This window comes from Solanum pennellii, chromosome 1, assembly GCF_001406875.1.
Source record: "Solanum pennellii chromosome 1, SPENNV200".
NCBI classification, from domain to species: domain Eukaryota; kingdom Viridiplantae; phylum Streptophyta; class Magnoliopsida; order Solanales; family Solanaceae; genus Solanum; species Solanum pennellii.
Window position 1 is genome coordinate 5,103,323 of NC_028637.1, and position 17,337 is coordinate 5,120,659.

The following is a 17,337-nucleotide window of genomic DNA, read 5'->3' on the forward strand; positions in this document are numbered from 1 at the left end:
ATATATATATATATATATATATATATATATATATATTCCTTTTTTTGGACTTGTCAACTTTTCTAGTATAGTGATATACTTCAATTATAGATCAAAGATAATGTTTATATACGTGAATGTCAACTCTTTTCTCTCTCTAGCTATAATAATAACTAAGTTATCTGCATTTTATAATATTATTAGTCTACATGATGATGCTTAACACAACTTTCCCTTACCTCAACATGTCATACAATTCTCCTAAATTCAACTTTATTTTAAATTTTATAATAATGATTTTAAGTAATATATAATAACTAAATTTATATATAATATTTTCTAATATATCTTAATAATTTTTTTTATTAATATACCCATAAAATCTATTTAGTTCATTTGAATTTATAAGCAGGCTACTAACTCCGCCCCTGAGGTCATACATACATATAACAACTAAAACTAAGTCTCTTGCCTATCCTCAACAAACTTAACCTCTCAAAATCCCTTCTTCTCTCTATCTTCTTAGCTAAAAAAAATGTCGGAGACGACTCGGTCTCCGATGCCGTTATCGGAGACGAGGTCTCCGATGCCGTTGTTATTCCGACGGCATTCGAGTGGCGAAATCAGAAATTTAGCTTCACTTTCAAGTAGCTTATTGCCAGCTTTTGGAACAGTGATGGGTGAAAGCTCAGTTAGGCTTAAGAGATTTCTTATTGCTCCTTATGATCGTAGATACAGGTAAATAGTTTACTTCCTTTCTATCGAAATTTTTTATCGATCAATTAATACTTATTATCTTCGAAATATTTTTAATCGAAGGAAAATTAAAATCAAAGAAGAAAAATTTTAGTTTGTTTATTTTATTTTTTATCTTTTTATTTTTCGATACAAAATTTAAGAAAAATGAAGAGAATTTTTTGACTCTTATGAACTTAAACTAATAATATTAAAAATATTTTTTTGAATTCTTTATATGATATTGGGTGTAAATAATTACTAGATATAAAGAATAATATTATTTTTTAAACCGACTAAAAGTATAAGTAACTTAAGTAAATTAAAATGGAGAGATTTTGATATCTCAATTTTATATGAATTTTATATGAAGTTGTGTTTGATTGAGCATAATATTTAAGAAAACAATATTTTTATAAAGTAAAGCAAGCTTGAGAAATTTTTACAGCTATAAATCATTTTATTAAAAATGAAATGTAAAATTTAATATCAAATTATTTCATAATTATAATTTGTCATTTTTTCGCCATTGACTTAAAATAAAAGATCGTCAAATAAATCGAGATGAAGGACTATTCATATGTGCATGTTTCTTTGCAAGTATGAACATCGTATCATCATAGCAAGTTTAAAAAAGAGGAAAATTATACTTGTAAATAGAGTGAAAAATAAGATTTAAATTCTAAATTCAAATCACAAAGTGTGACACTTTCGAATTTGTTGTTTAGCTAAGAAATTATGTAAGATGATAACTTTTTAATTTCCAATGACACATGACACCATTGACTTTTATGAGTGGTAGTTAGAAGTTAAAACTAATCTACTGAATACAAATTTATTTATTTAAAACTTCATCGACATAAAATGAAAATTTAATCGAGTCTCATTAAATATTGAATATCGAATGAAAAGAAGAGTGTTATTACTATTCTTTCTGTCCGAAATTGTTTGTCATGTTGCGTTATCTAAAGTTAATTTGACAAATTTTCAAAGGTAAATTAAATCAAATTAATTTAATATTTTAAACAAAAAAATTAGATATTCTGAAAATATATAAAAAGTACTATAAATTACATTTTTTTTGTATATTAATATGATAAAAAAATACATCTTAAAATATTAATTAAAGTTTTTATAGTTTGACTCTAAAAATAGAAACCATGACAAATAATACTTGACGGAGTAAGTATTTGTTAACATGATTAGCCTAAATTTAAGGGACTTTAATGAAGCTTAATAGTGAGTAGAGCTTTGACTTTATGTTGATTATAAAAACCATGTTCAATGGATCTCATGGAGTCTTTTGACAATATTGATTGGAAGGGACAAAACTTACTTCTTATTGACGTTTACATTTTTGGAACTTGAGAGATCACAATTATTCTAATCTATTTTTTTTCTATTTGTGCATCTAATTATTTTTTTAGGACAACATGATAAAAATTTACATATCTTTTTCGTAGCTTGGTCCATATAAACTCAATATTTATGGCTTAACCTAGCATTGTTATTCTTCTTTCTACGTCTAAAATGAGATGGTAAAGATAGTTCACCATTAAAATTTACTTTGCTCTCGCTCGACTCGATCCCACTTATTTTCTTTCTACTATAGCGAAAGATTTTATTTTTTTTTTTGGTAGAAAAAAGAAAGGTCTTTTGCTTTACCAAAGCAGAATTAATTCTTAACATTAAAATTTTTTGTAATTATTAGTACAAATTTTCTCTTTATTAAATTCTCGTGTTAAATATCCATATTCATTTTTCCACTAACGTACGCAGGCAGCAAATCTGCTCTAACTTTTCCGTTAACCTCAATGATGAATCAAAATAAAACTACAATCACTGCATCAAAAATAGTTTTACCGCAATTAGTTAACAATTGTCGCTAAATATATATTTTTAACAGTAATTAATATTATTTGTATATGTTTCTAAAAATTTTAGCAACATTGAATCTAATAACACTTAATTAATGCCGTTAAAGAGTTTAACACTCTTTTGCTGTTATATCGATTAATTATCGCTAAAAATTATTTTATTGTAGTAAATTAACCGTGGGTAAATAAAATGACAGAAGAAAATATAAACTTCTAAATAAATAAATAACTTCCTCATAATCGTTTCACATTGATTATCTTCTCCCACCCGTATAGCCCTATCCTCATTACCCAAACTTCACCTCCCATATTATTTGCATATATTAAACATATATATATTTTATTTTTCACGAAAAAAAGTAAGTTCACATAAATTAAAACAGATGCAATCATTCTATTATAACAAAAAATATAATTCTTATTTTTTTTTGAACCTTTGGCAAATGTAGATTGTGGCAAGCATTTCTTGTTGTACTAGTGGTGTACTCAGCATGGTCATCTCCCTTTGAGTTAGCATTCAGCAAGGCATCTACTGGAGCACTCTTGCCTGTTGATTTAGTGGTTGATGCCTTCTTTGCTATTGACATTATACTCACTTTCTTTGTTGCATACTTGGACAAATCTACTTACTTACTTGTTGAAGAACACAAGAAAATTGCTTTAAGGTACGTTACATCTCTCTACAACAGTCATTTTGAAAATAATGCTTCATTATAACGATCAAGTTTTCTTCAAAACGTATATTCATGTTATGTTCCAATTTTAGTATGTTGTAGTTTGTCTTCACACAAATTTTAAGAAAGAACCTGAAACAAATGATAGATATGTGTCGATTTTTTTGGGATTGACTAATTAAAAGAAAAATGAATTATATAAATTGAGATAGGACAATTATATATTTCATATAATAGTATTCGCGTTAATAACTAAAAACTATCGAGACAAATGATATTATTATTGAAATGTTTGACGGTATACGTACCCCTATTGAGACTAAGAATTATATATTTCATGCAACTAATACTTATTAATCTTATTTAATATTTTTTTATTATTTTTATATTATGATCATTTTCATTATAACTTATTCATTTGCAACATTTGTTTTACGTGATGTCATCGTTATTATTTTTTTGTTGGATATTTTAGTGTCGTTAATCATATCATATTTTATATTATTTTCTTAAGATACACCTTATATAGTTGTATTTTGATAGGTTTAAAGAAATATTTGAAGTACAAATAACTTATATGTTTGTATGAATACTTTACCGTAAAAAAACTCGAAAAATCTGAAAAAATCCGAAATAACCCGAGGTTGAAAAATTCAAATTTTATTGGTTTGATTTGATTTATACATTTAAAAATTCGACACAAATAATTTGATTTGATATTTGATAAACCCAAACTAACCCAATCACGTACAGTACACCACTACTTTTTTGCCAATATGGAGAATACAATTAATTTCATTGTTTTTCTTTTGTTTGTAAAGGTATGTCACACATCTATGGTTTCCAATGGATGTAGCTTCAACTCTACCATTTCAAGCCATATACAGAGTTGTCACTGGCAAAACTAGTAGAGGACAAGTATTTGGCTTCCTTAACTTGTTAAGACTATGGCGACTCCGCCGTGTTAGTAAATTCTTCTCGAGGTATATTTCTTCTATTTACTTGACACAATTTGATTGGTAAATTTGATTATGAAATTTTTTTTTCTAAAATAATTTCACGTGACACAATTTAATGACTAACTTATGATTTTACTTATAAATAGTTGAAATACAAGTTATTGACTTTTATCGAATGCGTTGAAAATACTTATAAATCAGTTTGACCAACTTAATTAATAACGCTCAAGCAAGCAAACACCAATCAACTAATTTTTCTTCCCTTGCTTTCTAGGTTGGAGAAGGACACTAGATTCAGCTACTTTTGGACGAGATATTTTAAACTTATTTGTGTAAGTACTCATAATCTTAGCTATATATCACATTAATTATTATTTTGTCTTGATCATAAATATATACTTTTTCGGCCTCAGTTTATGTGAGATATTAATTTTAGATTTACCCTTAAAAAATATTTTTTTATAATTAAAAAATAAGTAATTTAATTTAAATTTTGTTTAGACGATAAACTGTTTTTTACAAAAAATATTCTTTCTTAAATTTTGTCAAATAATGTCACACAAATTCATGAGATGAAGGGAGTAAGAGAGTTTAAATATTCTCTCAATTTTAATTTAAATATCTTACTGTCTATATTTAAACGAAGATTATTTCTTTTTATTTTTTTATTTTGTGTAATCTGAACATATTAAGATTTAAGATTACAAAGTTTTTTTAAAAAAAAAGTTTGATACATTACATATATCTATAGTTTGATTAAGACTACACAATTTAAATATCTTCACTATTCTCCTTAATTTTGTGTCTTATCAAACTAAAACACACTTGAATTGAAACAAAGAAGCATAAGTATATATAGGGGAGCTTTCACATATAGCCACTCAAAATACCCTAACTATTCTCCATAGTTATAATTTGATAATTACAATTTGAAGCTACATGTAATAGGGAGGAGAGAAACGAGCGAAACTGGGAGATAGGTAAATTGTATATGTATATCGGTTAGATAATTGTATATTATACATATGCATTTGTATATATGACAAGCGAGATTAGGAGAGACAGGAGAGAGGCGAGCGAGACTGGGATAGGGAGGAGAGAGGGTGATAGTGGGAGAGAGGTGAATTCTATATGTATATCGATTAGATAATTGTATAATATACATATGTTTTTGTATATTCTGACGAATTATACATATACAAATGTATACAAACTCAAAATCAGCCCACGTAATTAATGCATAATGTTAGTCGTGAGTGGTAAGTATAGAAAACTATAGCCATGATGAGTACTTAAGTAGTATAAGTTTGCTTAACCGCGTAATTTTCTCTATATAATATAGACATTGATCGATATTCATATACAATCAAACTTTGAAGACATAATTGTTATAACAAAATATTATTACAAAATATTGCTATAGAGAAGTCTGACTGTACGAGCGTGTTGTCGTACGAATAGGTGACACTATTTGCAGTGCATTCAGCTGGTTGTTTCTATTACTGGTTGGCAACACGTTATCATAATTCAGAATCAACATGGATGGGAGCAAATATACCTGATTTCAAATCAAGAAGTATATGGCTAGGATACACTTATTCAATGTATTGGTCTATTGTTACACTTTCAACTGTTGGCTATGGTGATCTTCATGCTGTGAATATTGAAGAAAAGATTTTCACCATTTTTTATATGCTTTTCAACATTGGCCTTACTGCATACTTGATTGGCAACATGACTAACCTTATTGTCCATACCGCTGTCCGAACCTTCGTCATGGTACGTAATATTTCATCTGTCTTAATTTATGTGACTTTATTTTCTTTTTAGTTAGTTTCAAAAAGAATTGAGAATCCTCATCACATGAGCATTCTCAATAAAGAAAGCTCGGATCGAATCAGTATTAATATACTGATTCGATCCTCGAATTTAAAGAACCAACCTGATCAGACTGACCTAGTGGATAAATAAAAAATACAGAAATGAAAACAATAATTGGACTAGAGAATGTGATTGCATTATAAAGTCTCAATTGAACAGATCAAGTAAGCTCGAGTTGTCATAACATGCAACCTTACAGGCCAAAAGTTTTATAAGAGCAACAAAAGTCTGCACACCGTCCAATTCAGTGGCTGATCCAGGATTTCCATTAATGAGGTTCGGAAAGAAAAGAGTAGTGCCTAAGATTTGATCTTGGAATCTCAAGCACTAAGCCACACTACAATAAAAATAATTTTTAGCGGCATTAAATATTGACACTAATAAAGAGTGTTAACGTCTTTACCGGCATTGGTTAAGTGTCATTAGAATCAATATCGCTAAAGGCTTTAGGGACATAAGTGACAATTGCCGCTAAAAATACATGTTTAGCGGCAATTAAGAATTTAATGACGCTAATGGTCATTTTTGTTGTAGTGCCAGCCTCTAATCTTACATTCAGGAGGTTCAAAATTAATATAGACATGAAAATTCTTAAAAGTACCTTAAATATACAACATAATTTTTTACTGAATCCCCTCGGTAACCTCTAAGTCCACCCCTGGTCCAATTGGCACCAACAAGTAAAATTATATTCTTATGCTTCATGAGTATACTACCCCATAGTAACAACAACAAATATGTGAAACTATTAGCAGGATGAGTAGAAACGATCGAGAATGACATATTTCTATACTTATTAAATGTGTGCATGTAGAGGGATGCTATCAATGAGATTTTGAGGTATGCAAAAAAGAATAGACTTCCAGAAGGGCTAAGAGAACAAATGTTGGCACATTTGACACTGAAATTCAAGACAGCAGAACTACAACAAGAACAAGTTTTAGAAGACTTGCCAAAGGCTATTAGATCTAGCATTCTACAACAACTCTTTCGTACCACTCTACAAAATTCCCATCTATTCAAAGGAGTCTCCGACGACTTTATCGTCCAATTGGTAATTTCTTTCTCAATTTATGTTACGATATTTGATTGGATGACACAAAATATAAGGGATAAGCTAGAAGTACCTCCCTAGACTATGACCCGAATTGCAGAGACACATTCGAACTAAACTAAGGTCCTATTATCCCCTGAATTCATTTTTTTTAAAATTTTGTACACTATTTTTGCTGACGTAACATCCAAACATCTCCACGTGCATCAATTCCGTGGAGTCATGGAATGTGCGACATAAGTCAAAAGGTGTACAATATTATATATAAAATGAGTTCGGGGATAATAAGACCTTAATTTAATTAAGGTGTGTCTCTGGAATTTCGATCATAATCTAGGAGTACTTGTGTCTTCTCCAAAAATATAGTATTTTCTTATTATTATTTTTTTTATAATGTAGGTATCAGAAATAAAAGCAGAATATTTTCCACCAAAAGTGGATATTGTCATACAAAATGAGATACCAACAGATTTCTACATTATTGTATCTGGGGCTGTGGTACGTTACATTCATTCCAGCAGTCAAGTTTTAATTAATTCTTACTCTTTAAAAATATCATCGAATCGAATGTGTGTCGAATTTTTCAAAAATAGTGTAATTGTGAAAGATGTGACACGAATACACGAAAGATACATTTATTACTAACTAAACAATTAATTGACCACTGCAGGATGTTGTAACATACAAGAACGGAATGGAACAAGTATGTACCTATATCTCTTTCTCTTCGACTTAACTCAATAACTTTAATTTGAATTTTGTGTTTGTGTTAATTCGTCATCAATGTTAAAAAAAATAATAAGGTGAGACAATCTTGATTGATTGAGATAAAATGATTTCCTCAATACAGCTTCACTCCGTCAAGCCTGTACGAATAGTGAAGAAGTTTAGATTTAGTTAGTTGTAAAAAAATTAATTAAAATAAGCATAGAAATTCAATTCAAATTCCTAAAACTAGCATTGTTGGTTGTATTCTAGAATCGCGAACACATAAACTTCAAATCCTGACTTAACATCCAGTGGTGGAGTCAGAAATTTCACAGTATTATTTTAACAGATAGGATTCAATTGAACCCCTTTTCTCTACCTAGCACGAACATATCAAAATAAACCTCTTAGACTATTCATGTATAATTAATTGATTATATATGTTTAATAATATTTTCTTCTACCACTATTTTTTGTTTACAGTTTTTATCCAAGTTGGGATCTCAACAAATGTTTGGAGAAATAGGTGTAATATTCAATATCCCTCAACCTTTCACAGTGAGAACTAAAAGGCTTTCTCAAGTTGTTCGTATTAGTCATCATCATTTCAAGCAATTGGTACAACCCCTTCATGAAGATGGAAAAATAATTCACACTAATTTTATTCAGGTGCATTATACATTAATTTTCCCCCGTTACTCAATTAATAGTTATTATCTTAGAAAGTCGGTTTCTTTGATGAAGAAAATTAGAATCAATGAGAAAAATAACTTTTTGAGATAATAACTGGTAGTTACGTGTCGCACTTGTTACTTGTTGATGTTAATTTTTGGTGTTATATATCAGCATTTGAAGGGATTGAAAAATGAGGAGCTAGCTGAGATGCCGCTAGTATCAGAATTTCTTGATGATTTAATTAGTGAGGTAATTTACTTTTTGTGGTAAACTATATATGAAAACAGAATATAAACTTAATTTCATACAGTAATTAATTCGAGGATGTGTTGTTATGTTAGTGAAAAATGTTAGGCTAAATACGTCGACAATCTTTTAAATTTGTCAATAAATTTCATGTTGACACTCAATTTATGACATGTTTTTATTAAACTTGTGAAATATGATAATGTTTTTCTCTTAGACATTTTTGTTTCAAATTTTTGTGTGTGTATTCAAGCTCGCATTTGTAGTCACATAATATATGTCAGCTTCTTTAATTTAATTAATTATACAAGTAAATATCAATTGGAACAAGCATAAAGATGTACGACTTGTTGAGGCTAATGTATATATATAATTAAATGAATTGACATATTTGAGTGTTTAATGTATCTATATAATGGACGCTTGAATACACACGATATAATCTTTTTCAAAATATAGTCAGAATTGTCTAATAGAAACACATTTAAGTATATATATCTAAATGAAATTTAATGACAAATTTAAGAGACGTAGACTATCGATGTATTCCGCCAAAATGTTACTATGATTTTTCTTCTTTCATGACACAGTTAATATATGCAAAACAAACTAAGTTTATAACTGCAACCAAATGGCGATGCAGAGTCCAAATCTTTTAAATAACTTTTTTATGTTTGTTTCGTTTTCTTGCAGGAAGCATCAATGAATGAGGCCGGAGCTCAAGACCAACAAGAAAACGGTAACCTGTCTTATTTTTAAGATTACAAACTTCACATTTAATAAGGCTTATGAAGACCGCATATTTATGTGTTTACTTCTTTATATTATAATCCCTCATTTCGTATGCAGAGTTATCGGCAACTACTTCTTCGTTATCAAAAACACCTTCGACTAGAGTGATAATTCACGGATATCACCCGGATCATAAGCCAAAATCAGGAGGAAAACTTATACATCTACCTGATTCAATTGAAAATCTTCATAGTATAGCAGGTGATCATTAGTACATTCAATTTGAAATATAACATCTTGTAGTAGGGGTGTCAAATCGGCTGGTTGGGTTGAAATTGAAAATATCATAATGGGTTGAATAGAAATCGGGTTGGGTCTTGACCCGTCCAAGTTTACTTTGAGCTCAAATGGGCTAAAAACGGGTTGGGACTTGACCCGCGCAATTTAATCTGATTAATCTCAATAATTTAACATATTGATGATTAACTTTTATAATCACGATTTGAATTTCCGCTTAAAAAATTTTTGTTAAAAAAGTAACAAACTGATAGATAAATCCTAAAAGATGTTTAATAGATAATAATTCATACCTTCAATATAGGAACATAACTTAATAAAAAAATTTAAAACAGGTTGAATGGGTTGAGATTGAACCCAATTCAAATTATATTGAGCTCAACCCTTAAAATTCTGGGCGAGTTGGGCGGGTTACATATGTTTTGGTTCATTTTTGACACCCCTATCTTATAGCATTTCAACAATTTCATTTCCATTGATCCGATTAAAATCCGTTGTTAATCCTATATTTGGTGTGGATGCAGAAAGTAAGTTTGGGAGAAGAGGAAGTACGATTCTCATGGCGGATGGTTCTCAAGTAGAGGATTTGGCTGCTCTGAGAGAGGATGATCACTTGTATATTTTTTGAGGGAAAAAAAAATGTACTGAGAATATTTTGTGTGTTGATATACCCATATTGAATCTGACAGTAAATATATGGTAATGAGATTGAACATATATAATAGAATAAATAAGAGTTCGGAGCCTGAAGGGTATAAAATATTAACAAAAATTTTAAAACGATATAAAATTTTATATTAATCAAAACGACAAAATAACTCATTGTAAATGATATGGTAAGGGGATGGCAAACAATGTTTTCGTGTAAGGATGGTGTCAAAACTTATAATGATGCAGTGGATTTCAATAATGAATGGACTTTAATTTGAGATGACATTAAAAAATATGGTGGTTTTAAAGAACTCGCAACAATAAAATGTTCTTAAAAAAATAGATGTGAGTTTAAAGTATCATGATGGTTCTCCGAAGACAGATCAAAGTATTTTTTTCATTTTAATTTATTTATCTAATTTTAACTTGATACGAAGTTTAAGAAAGTAAAGAAGATTTTTATATTTTATGATCTTAAATTAAAGATGTATAGAATATATTAAAATGTTCTTTAATCTTAAATATGTTATGTTGAAACTAAAGAATAATAAAAACTATTTAATCGAACTAAAATAATCAAATTGAAACGGAAGACTAAATAATTACAACACGAATTCAATATGAACATCGTATGAAGCAACACAAATAATCAAGAATTGAATAATTGCCGATTATTCAATTTCTTTTTGAATTAGCATTTGATTTCATACATAGCAAAATTAAGACAACATAAATATTACTACATAATCGGTTGAAACTTGAAGTTGATGATCTTGTAACAATTTAGGACCATAGAGTTTATATTTTATATACTATCGATACAAATAACTTATATTAATATAATGTATATAACTTAAACTCGAAATATTATTATTTAGCAGCACGGAAATGGAACGCAGTAGCAATTTTTTGTTGGAAGGCAAACTGGAAATCCACTATTAAAAAACGTACACAACCCTTTGCAATCAACATTAAAATTGCATTCGTATTGCTTTGCGCCTGTATCCGAGTGTGCTAAAACTTTCATAAATTTAGTACCTGCAAAATATTATAAATCACAATAATTAATAATATAATTTAAAATATTTAAAAGACATGAATATTCACACCAAATAAAAAACTCATTTAACTTTCGAAATATAAAAAATGTAACATAAATTGAAACGTGAGAGATGAGGGTNNNNGGGGGGGGGAATAAAAATATTAAGACCTAAAATTTCACATATGATACATTACAAAATTCTCAAAAAAATAATAATCAAGTTTTGCAAGATTTTGTGTGTATATTTAAAAGGGGATTCAAATTTTAGTTACAAATTTATGTCATTTCAATAGCTTTTGTTAATACCTGTAATATGTATTGAAAAATTCACTAAAAATATTCATAAACATTCGATTGTTAATTCAATGAATATTTTAAGTTAATTTAATTTGAAATTACTTGTAAAAGATTATGAACTTAAAATCTTGAATTCGTTTCCGTTAGAGAGAGGAGGCATACTTGTATTGAAAATAAGAAGAAGAGTGAGCACCAAAGCCAACTTTGAATAACAAAAAATCATGTCTTAAGCTTTGAATTTGCAAGAGGCAATGGTATTTATCTAGTTTATGTTGAAAGACCTTCAACAAGCAATATATATACCCCCACCCCACCCCCAACCCCCAACCACCACCACCACTATATATATTCAATTAGTATCAGATGAATAAAATTTAATTCATAGTCATATATAGAAAAAATTGAATTTTTGTTGTAACAAGTGACAAATGTAACAATTAATATCTTCTTCAGAAATTCATTTAATTCTTATGGGTGGAAATTAGAAAATTCTTTAAGTACTTCTCCTTTTATGGCCCATGATGACGGGACACTCTAAAAAACATTATTAAGTACTTTCTTCTGTTTAAAAAAGAATGTTTCTATTTTTTTTTAATTCGTTTCTAAAAGAATGATCCCTTTTTTTTGGCAACGCTTTAACTTTAACTTTCCACGTGACATGTTTAAGACCACAAGATTAAAGGACATTTTGGTATATTTGGCATAACTTTAATTTAGAACCACAAGATTAAAAAGTCTTCTTTCTTTTCTGTTCCAAGTCAAACTAGGTCATCTTTTTTGAAACGGATGGAATATATTTTATTAAATTCATTTTATTAATGATACTTTGAAAACTTTGAATTTGATTATTGTTATTTTATATAGTTATTTAATATTAAAATTATATGGAAAAAAAATATTAAAACACTTGATTTGTTGAAACGGACGAGTGAAAAAGGGGGAAATTATTTAATGGCTTAAGTGAATGAAATGAAGAAGTTAGTAAATTCTATTAATCCAATGTAAATGCATTTAATTTGATTGAACAATCCAACCAAATGTATAGTTGTGCAGTTATGTAGTAAGGAGAAATTCTTTTGGAGAAAATTTGATCAAAATAATAAAATAATATATTTCACATTATGTTATATTACTTTTTTAAATGTTTTTACTTTTTTAATTATAATATCTTTTAATTAAAAAATAGAAAAAAATAGTTTATTTTTTAAAAAAATATATATGATAGACTTTTAAAATTTCTGGTCAATCGTTTGAAGGAGATACTGGTATTTAAGTGAAGAATGACTAACAAAAGTAGCCTACTATCAATTTACTCGAAAAACTTAAGAGCAACTACAATAGTTGATTCTTCTATGATCATTAGTCTCTTGAGGAAAAAATAGCCTTGTTGTGTTATGTATTTATCATCAAGGCATTGCACTAAAATTCAGTTTTAATGCAGAAACTACTCTCTAAGTCTCAATATTTTTACTTCTACATTGACCTCAATTGATATCTATGTCCTCTAACTTTTGGTGTACACAAGTAGATACTTAAACGTGTTTAGAATTGAATAAGCAGAATACACGCATCTTACATGATGTCCTTAGTGGCAATTCACATCCTACGTAGCGTCATCTGTGTTTTATGACACATAGAATGTGTTATGTCTATCTGTTCAATTTTATACTAGTTTAACTGTTTACTTGTACTCACCAAAGTTAGAGGACATAAATGACAGTTTAAGACAAATTAAAAAGCATATTTATGTATTATGACAATATATTATCAAATTCACGGTGAGTAAAATCTCCCCATCCCAAGACGTAAATCTGCATGAAAATATGACTTCATGTTGTATGTCCTTCCATGTTGAATGAGATTGAATGATATGACTCTTCCATTCATCTTCTCTTCGAGATTGTTCTAAAACAAGCAAGTAGATATATTCATGTGCGCCTTTCTTTATGATGAATGACTGCTAGTTTACCCTTCACCTCTATTAACTCGTAATGGTTCTACGGAGTTGCATTATTCCCCAATACAATGAATTTGAAAATTTTAAATTTAACATCAAATCCAGCTACACTACTAAAAAAAGGCCAAAAAGAGACCTAGAAAAGAGACCTCACGAGAGACCTACAAAAAGGCCAAAATCCATATTCTTGTTGGCCTGTATTTGTAACACCATATAATCTTCCACCCGAGGTGTGTATGACCAGTCCATATATATTTCTCAATTGTGTCATTCCTGGCCCTCGGAATCCAAAAGTATTGATTGATGTATATTTGCAACCTTTGATTGATGAGTTGAAACAATTGTGGGTTCAAGGGGTTGAAACATTTGATGTGTCTCTTAAGCAGAATTTTAATTTGCGGGCTGCCTTAATGTGGACTATTAATGATTTTCCAGCATTCTACTTAAGACTAAAAAAAGGCCAAAATCCATATTCTTGTTGGCCTGTATTTGTAACACCATATAATCTTCCACCCGAGATGTGTATGACCAGTCCATATATATTTCTCAATTGTGTCATTCCTGGCCCTCGGAATCCAAAAGTATTGATTGATGTATACTTGCAACCTTTGATTGATGAGTTGAAACAATTGTGGGTTCAAGGGGTTGAGACGTTTGATATGTCTCTTAAGCAGAATTTTAATTTGCGAGCTGCCTTAATGTGGACTATTAATGATTTTCCAGCATTCTACTTAAGACTAAAAAAAGGCCAAAATCCATATTCTTGTTGGCCTGTATTTGTAACCCCATATAATCTTCCCCCCGAGATGTGTATGACCAGTCCATATATATTTCTCAATTGTGTCATTCCTGGCCCTCGGAATCCAAAAGTATTGATTGATGTATACTTGCAACCTTTGATTGATGAGTTGAAACAATTGTGGGTTCAAGGGGTTGAGACGTTTGATATGTCTCTTAAGCAGAATTTTAATTTGCGAGCTGCCTTAATGTGGACTATTAATGATTTTCCAGCATTCTACTTAAGACTAAAAAAAGGCCAAAATCCATATTCTTGTTGGCCTGTATTTGTAACCCCATATAATCTTCCCCCCGAGATGTGTATGACCAGTCCATATATATTTCTCAATTGTGTCATTCCTGGCCCTCGGAATCCAAAAGTATTGATTGATGTATACTTGCAACCTTTGATTGATGAGTTGAAACAATTGTGGGTTCAAGGGGTTGAGACGTTTGATATGTCTCTTAAGCAGAATTTTAATTTGCGAGCTGCCTTAATGTGGACTATTAATGATTTTCCAGCATTCTACTTAAGACTAAAAAAAGGCCAAAATCCATATTCTTGTTGGCCTGTATTTGTAACCCCATATAATCTTCCCCCCGAGATGTGTATGACCAGTCCATATATATTTCTCAATTGTGTCATTCCTGGCCCTCGGAATCCAAAAGTATTGATTGATGTATACTTGCAACCTTTGATTGATGAGTTGAAACAATTGTGGGTTCAAGGGGTTGAGACGTTTGATATGTCTCTTAAGCAGAATTTTAATTTGCGAGCTGCCTTAATGTGGACTATTAATGATTTTCCAGCATTCTACTTAAGACTAAAAAAAGGCCAAAATCCATATTCTTGTTGGCCTGTATTTGTAACCCCATATAATCTTCCCCCCGAGATGTGTATGACCAGTCCATATATATTTCTCAATTGTGTCATTCCTGGCCCTCGGAATCCAAAAGTATTGATTGATGTATACTTGCAACCTTTGATTGATGAGTTGAAACAATTGTGGGTTCAAGGGGTTGAGACGTTTGATATGTCTCTTAAGCAGAATTTTAATTTGCGAGCTGCCTTAATGTGGACTATTAATGATTTTCCAGCATTCTACTTAAGACTAAAAAAAGGCCAAAATCCATATTCTTGTTGGCCTGTATTTGTAACCCCATATAATCTTCCCCCCGAGATGTGTATGACCAGTCCATATATATTTCTCAATTGTGTCATTCCTGGCCCTCGGAATCCAAAAGTATTGATTGATGTATACTTGCAACCTTTGATTGATGAGTTGAAACAATTGTGGGTTCAAGGGGTTGAGACGTTTGATATGTCTCTTAAGCAGAATTTTAATTTGCGAGCTGCCTTAATGTGGACTATTAATGATTTTCCAGCATTCTACTTAAGACTAAAAAAAGGCCAAAATCCATATTCTTGTTGGCCTGTATTTGTAACCCCATATAATCTTCCCCCCGAGATGTGTATGACCAGTCCATATATATTTCTCAATTGTGTCATTCCTGGCCCTCGGAATCCAAAAGTATTGATTGATGTATACTTGCAACCTTTGATTGATGAGTTGAAACAATTGTGGGTTCAAGGGGTTGAAACGTTTGATGTGTCTCTTAAGCAGAATTTTAATTTGCGAGCTGCCTTAATGTGGACTATTAATGATTTTCCAGCATATGGAATGTTGTCAGGGTGGATGACAGCGGGAAAGTTAGCTTGTCCTTATTGTATGGAAAATACTAAATCATTCACTTTGAAACATGGTCGTAAAAATTCTTGGTTTGACTGTCATCGACAGTTCTTGCCAAGGGATCATGAGTTTAGGAGTATGAAAAATGCATTCAGAAAGAATTATGTTGAACAAGGTTATCCTCCTCCAATCTTAACTGGAGAACAAGTTTGGGAGAGGGTTCAAAACTTTCCAAAGGTCGCAAAAGAACAACCCTATAAATTTGATGGATATGGTGTTGCACATAACTGGACAAAACAAAGCATATTCTAGGAGTTACCGTATTGGAAGGACAATCTTTTTCGACATAATCTTGATGTCATGCATATTGAAAAAAATTACTTTGATAATTTATTTAACACAGTAATGGATGTCACTGGCAAGACAAAAGATAGTGTTAAAGCTAAAATGGACTTACCTGAATGTTGCAGGCGAAAAGAGTTATGGTTGCAAGAGAAACAATACAACAAGTTCTTCAAGCCTAAGGCTAGTTATTCATTTACAAGGGATCAAAAGCGTAAAATTTGTGAATGGGTCGAGCAACTTAAGATGCCTGCTGGACATGCTTCAAATTTAGGAAAATGTGTTGATATGGAGCATGGAAAATTACATTGTATGAAAAGTCATGATTGTCATGTCTTCATGGAAACATTACTCCCCGTTGCATTTAGTGGCTTGCCTGATAGAATTTGGAAACCTATGACTGAAATCAGTTTGTTCTTCAAGGACTTGTGTTCTAATACGTTAAGGGAAGACAACCTAGTTTAGATGGATCAGCATATTCCTGTAATTATGAATAAGTTGGAGAAGATTCTTCCACCTGGATTTTTCGATGTGATGGAGCATCTTCCTGTACATCTAGTGCATGAACCACGCCTTGGAGGTCCGGTTCAATATAGATGGATGTATCCTTTTGAGAGGTAAATATTTAACTATTAATATTTTTATATTAATATGTTGTTTAAATCAATGATAACAATGTATAATGTAGGACTATTGGAAAGTCTAAACGGGGCATGGAACAAAATCATAGAGTTGAAGGCTCAATGGTTCAATTCCATCTTGG

The 17,337-nt window shown here is 30.3% G+C and overlaps 1 protein-coding gene across 1 annotated transcript; it reads left to right on the forward strand.

The window, feature by feature from the left end:
- Positions 1 to 378: 378 nt before the first annotated feature.
- LOC107014944 (potassium channel KAT3-like) lies at positions 379 to 10,567 on the forward strand. Its single transcript, XM_015215075.2, has 13 exons — positions 379 to 717; positions 3,041 to 3,256; positions 4,087 to 4,248; positions 4,499 to 4,556; positions 5,686 to 6,003; positions 6,920 to 7,159; positions 7,559 to 7,657; positions 7,830 to 7,862; positions 8,351 to 8,536; positions 8,714 to 8,791; positions 9,482 to 9,527; positions 9,638 to 9,781; positions 10,342 to 10,567. Exons 1-13 carry the CDS (start codon positions 515 to 517, stop codon positions 10,443 to 10,445), a joined length of 1,887 nt encoding a protein of 628 aa, XP_015070561.1. The 5' UTR covers positions 379 to 514; the 3' UTR covers positions 10,446 to 10,567.
- Positions 10,568 to 17,337: the final 6,770 nt, after the last annotated feature.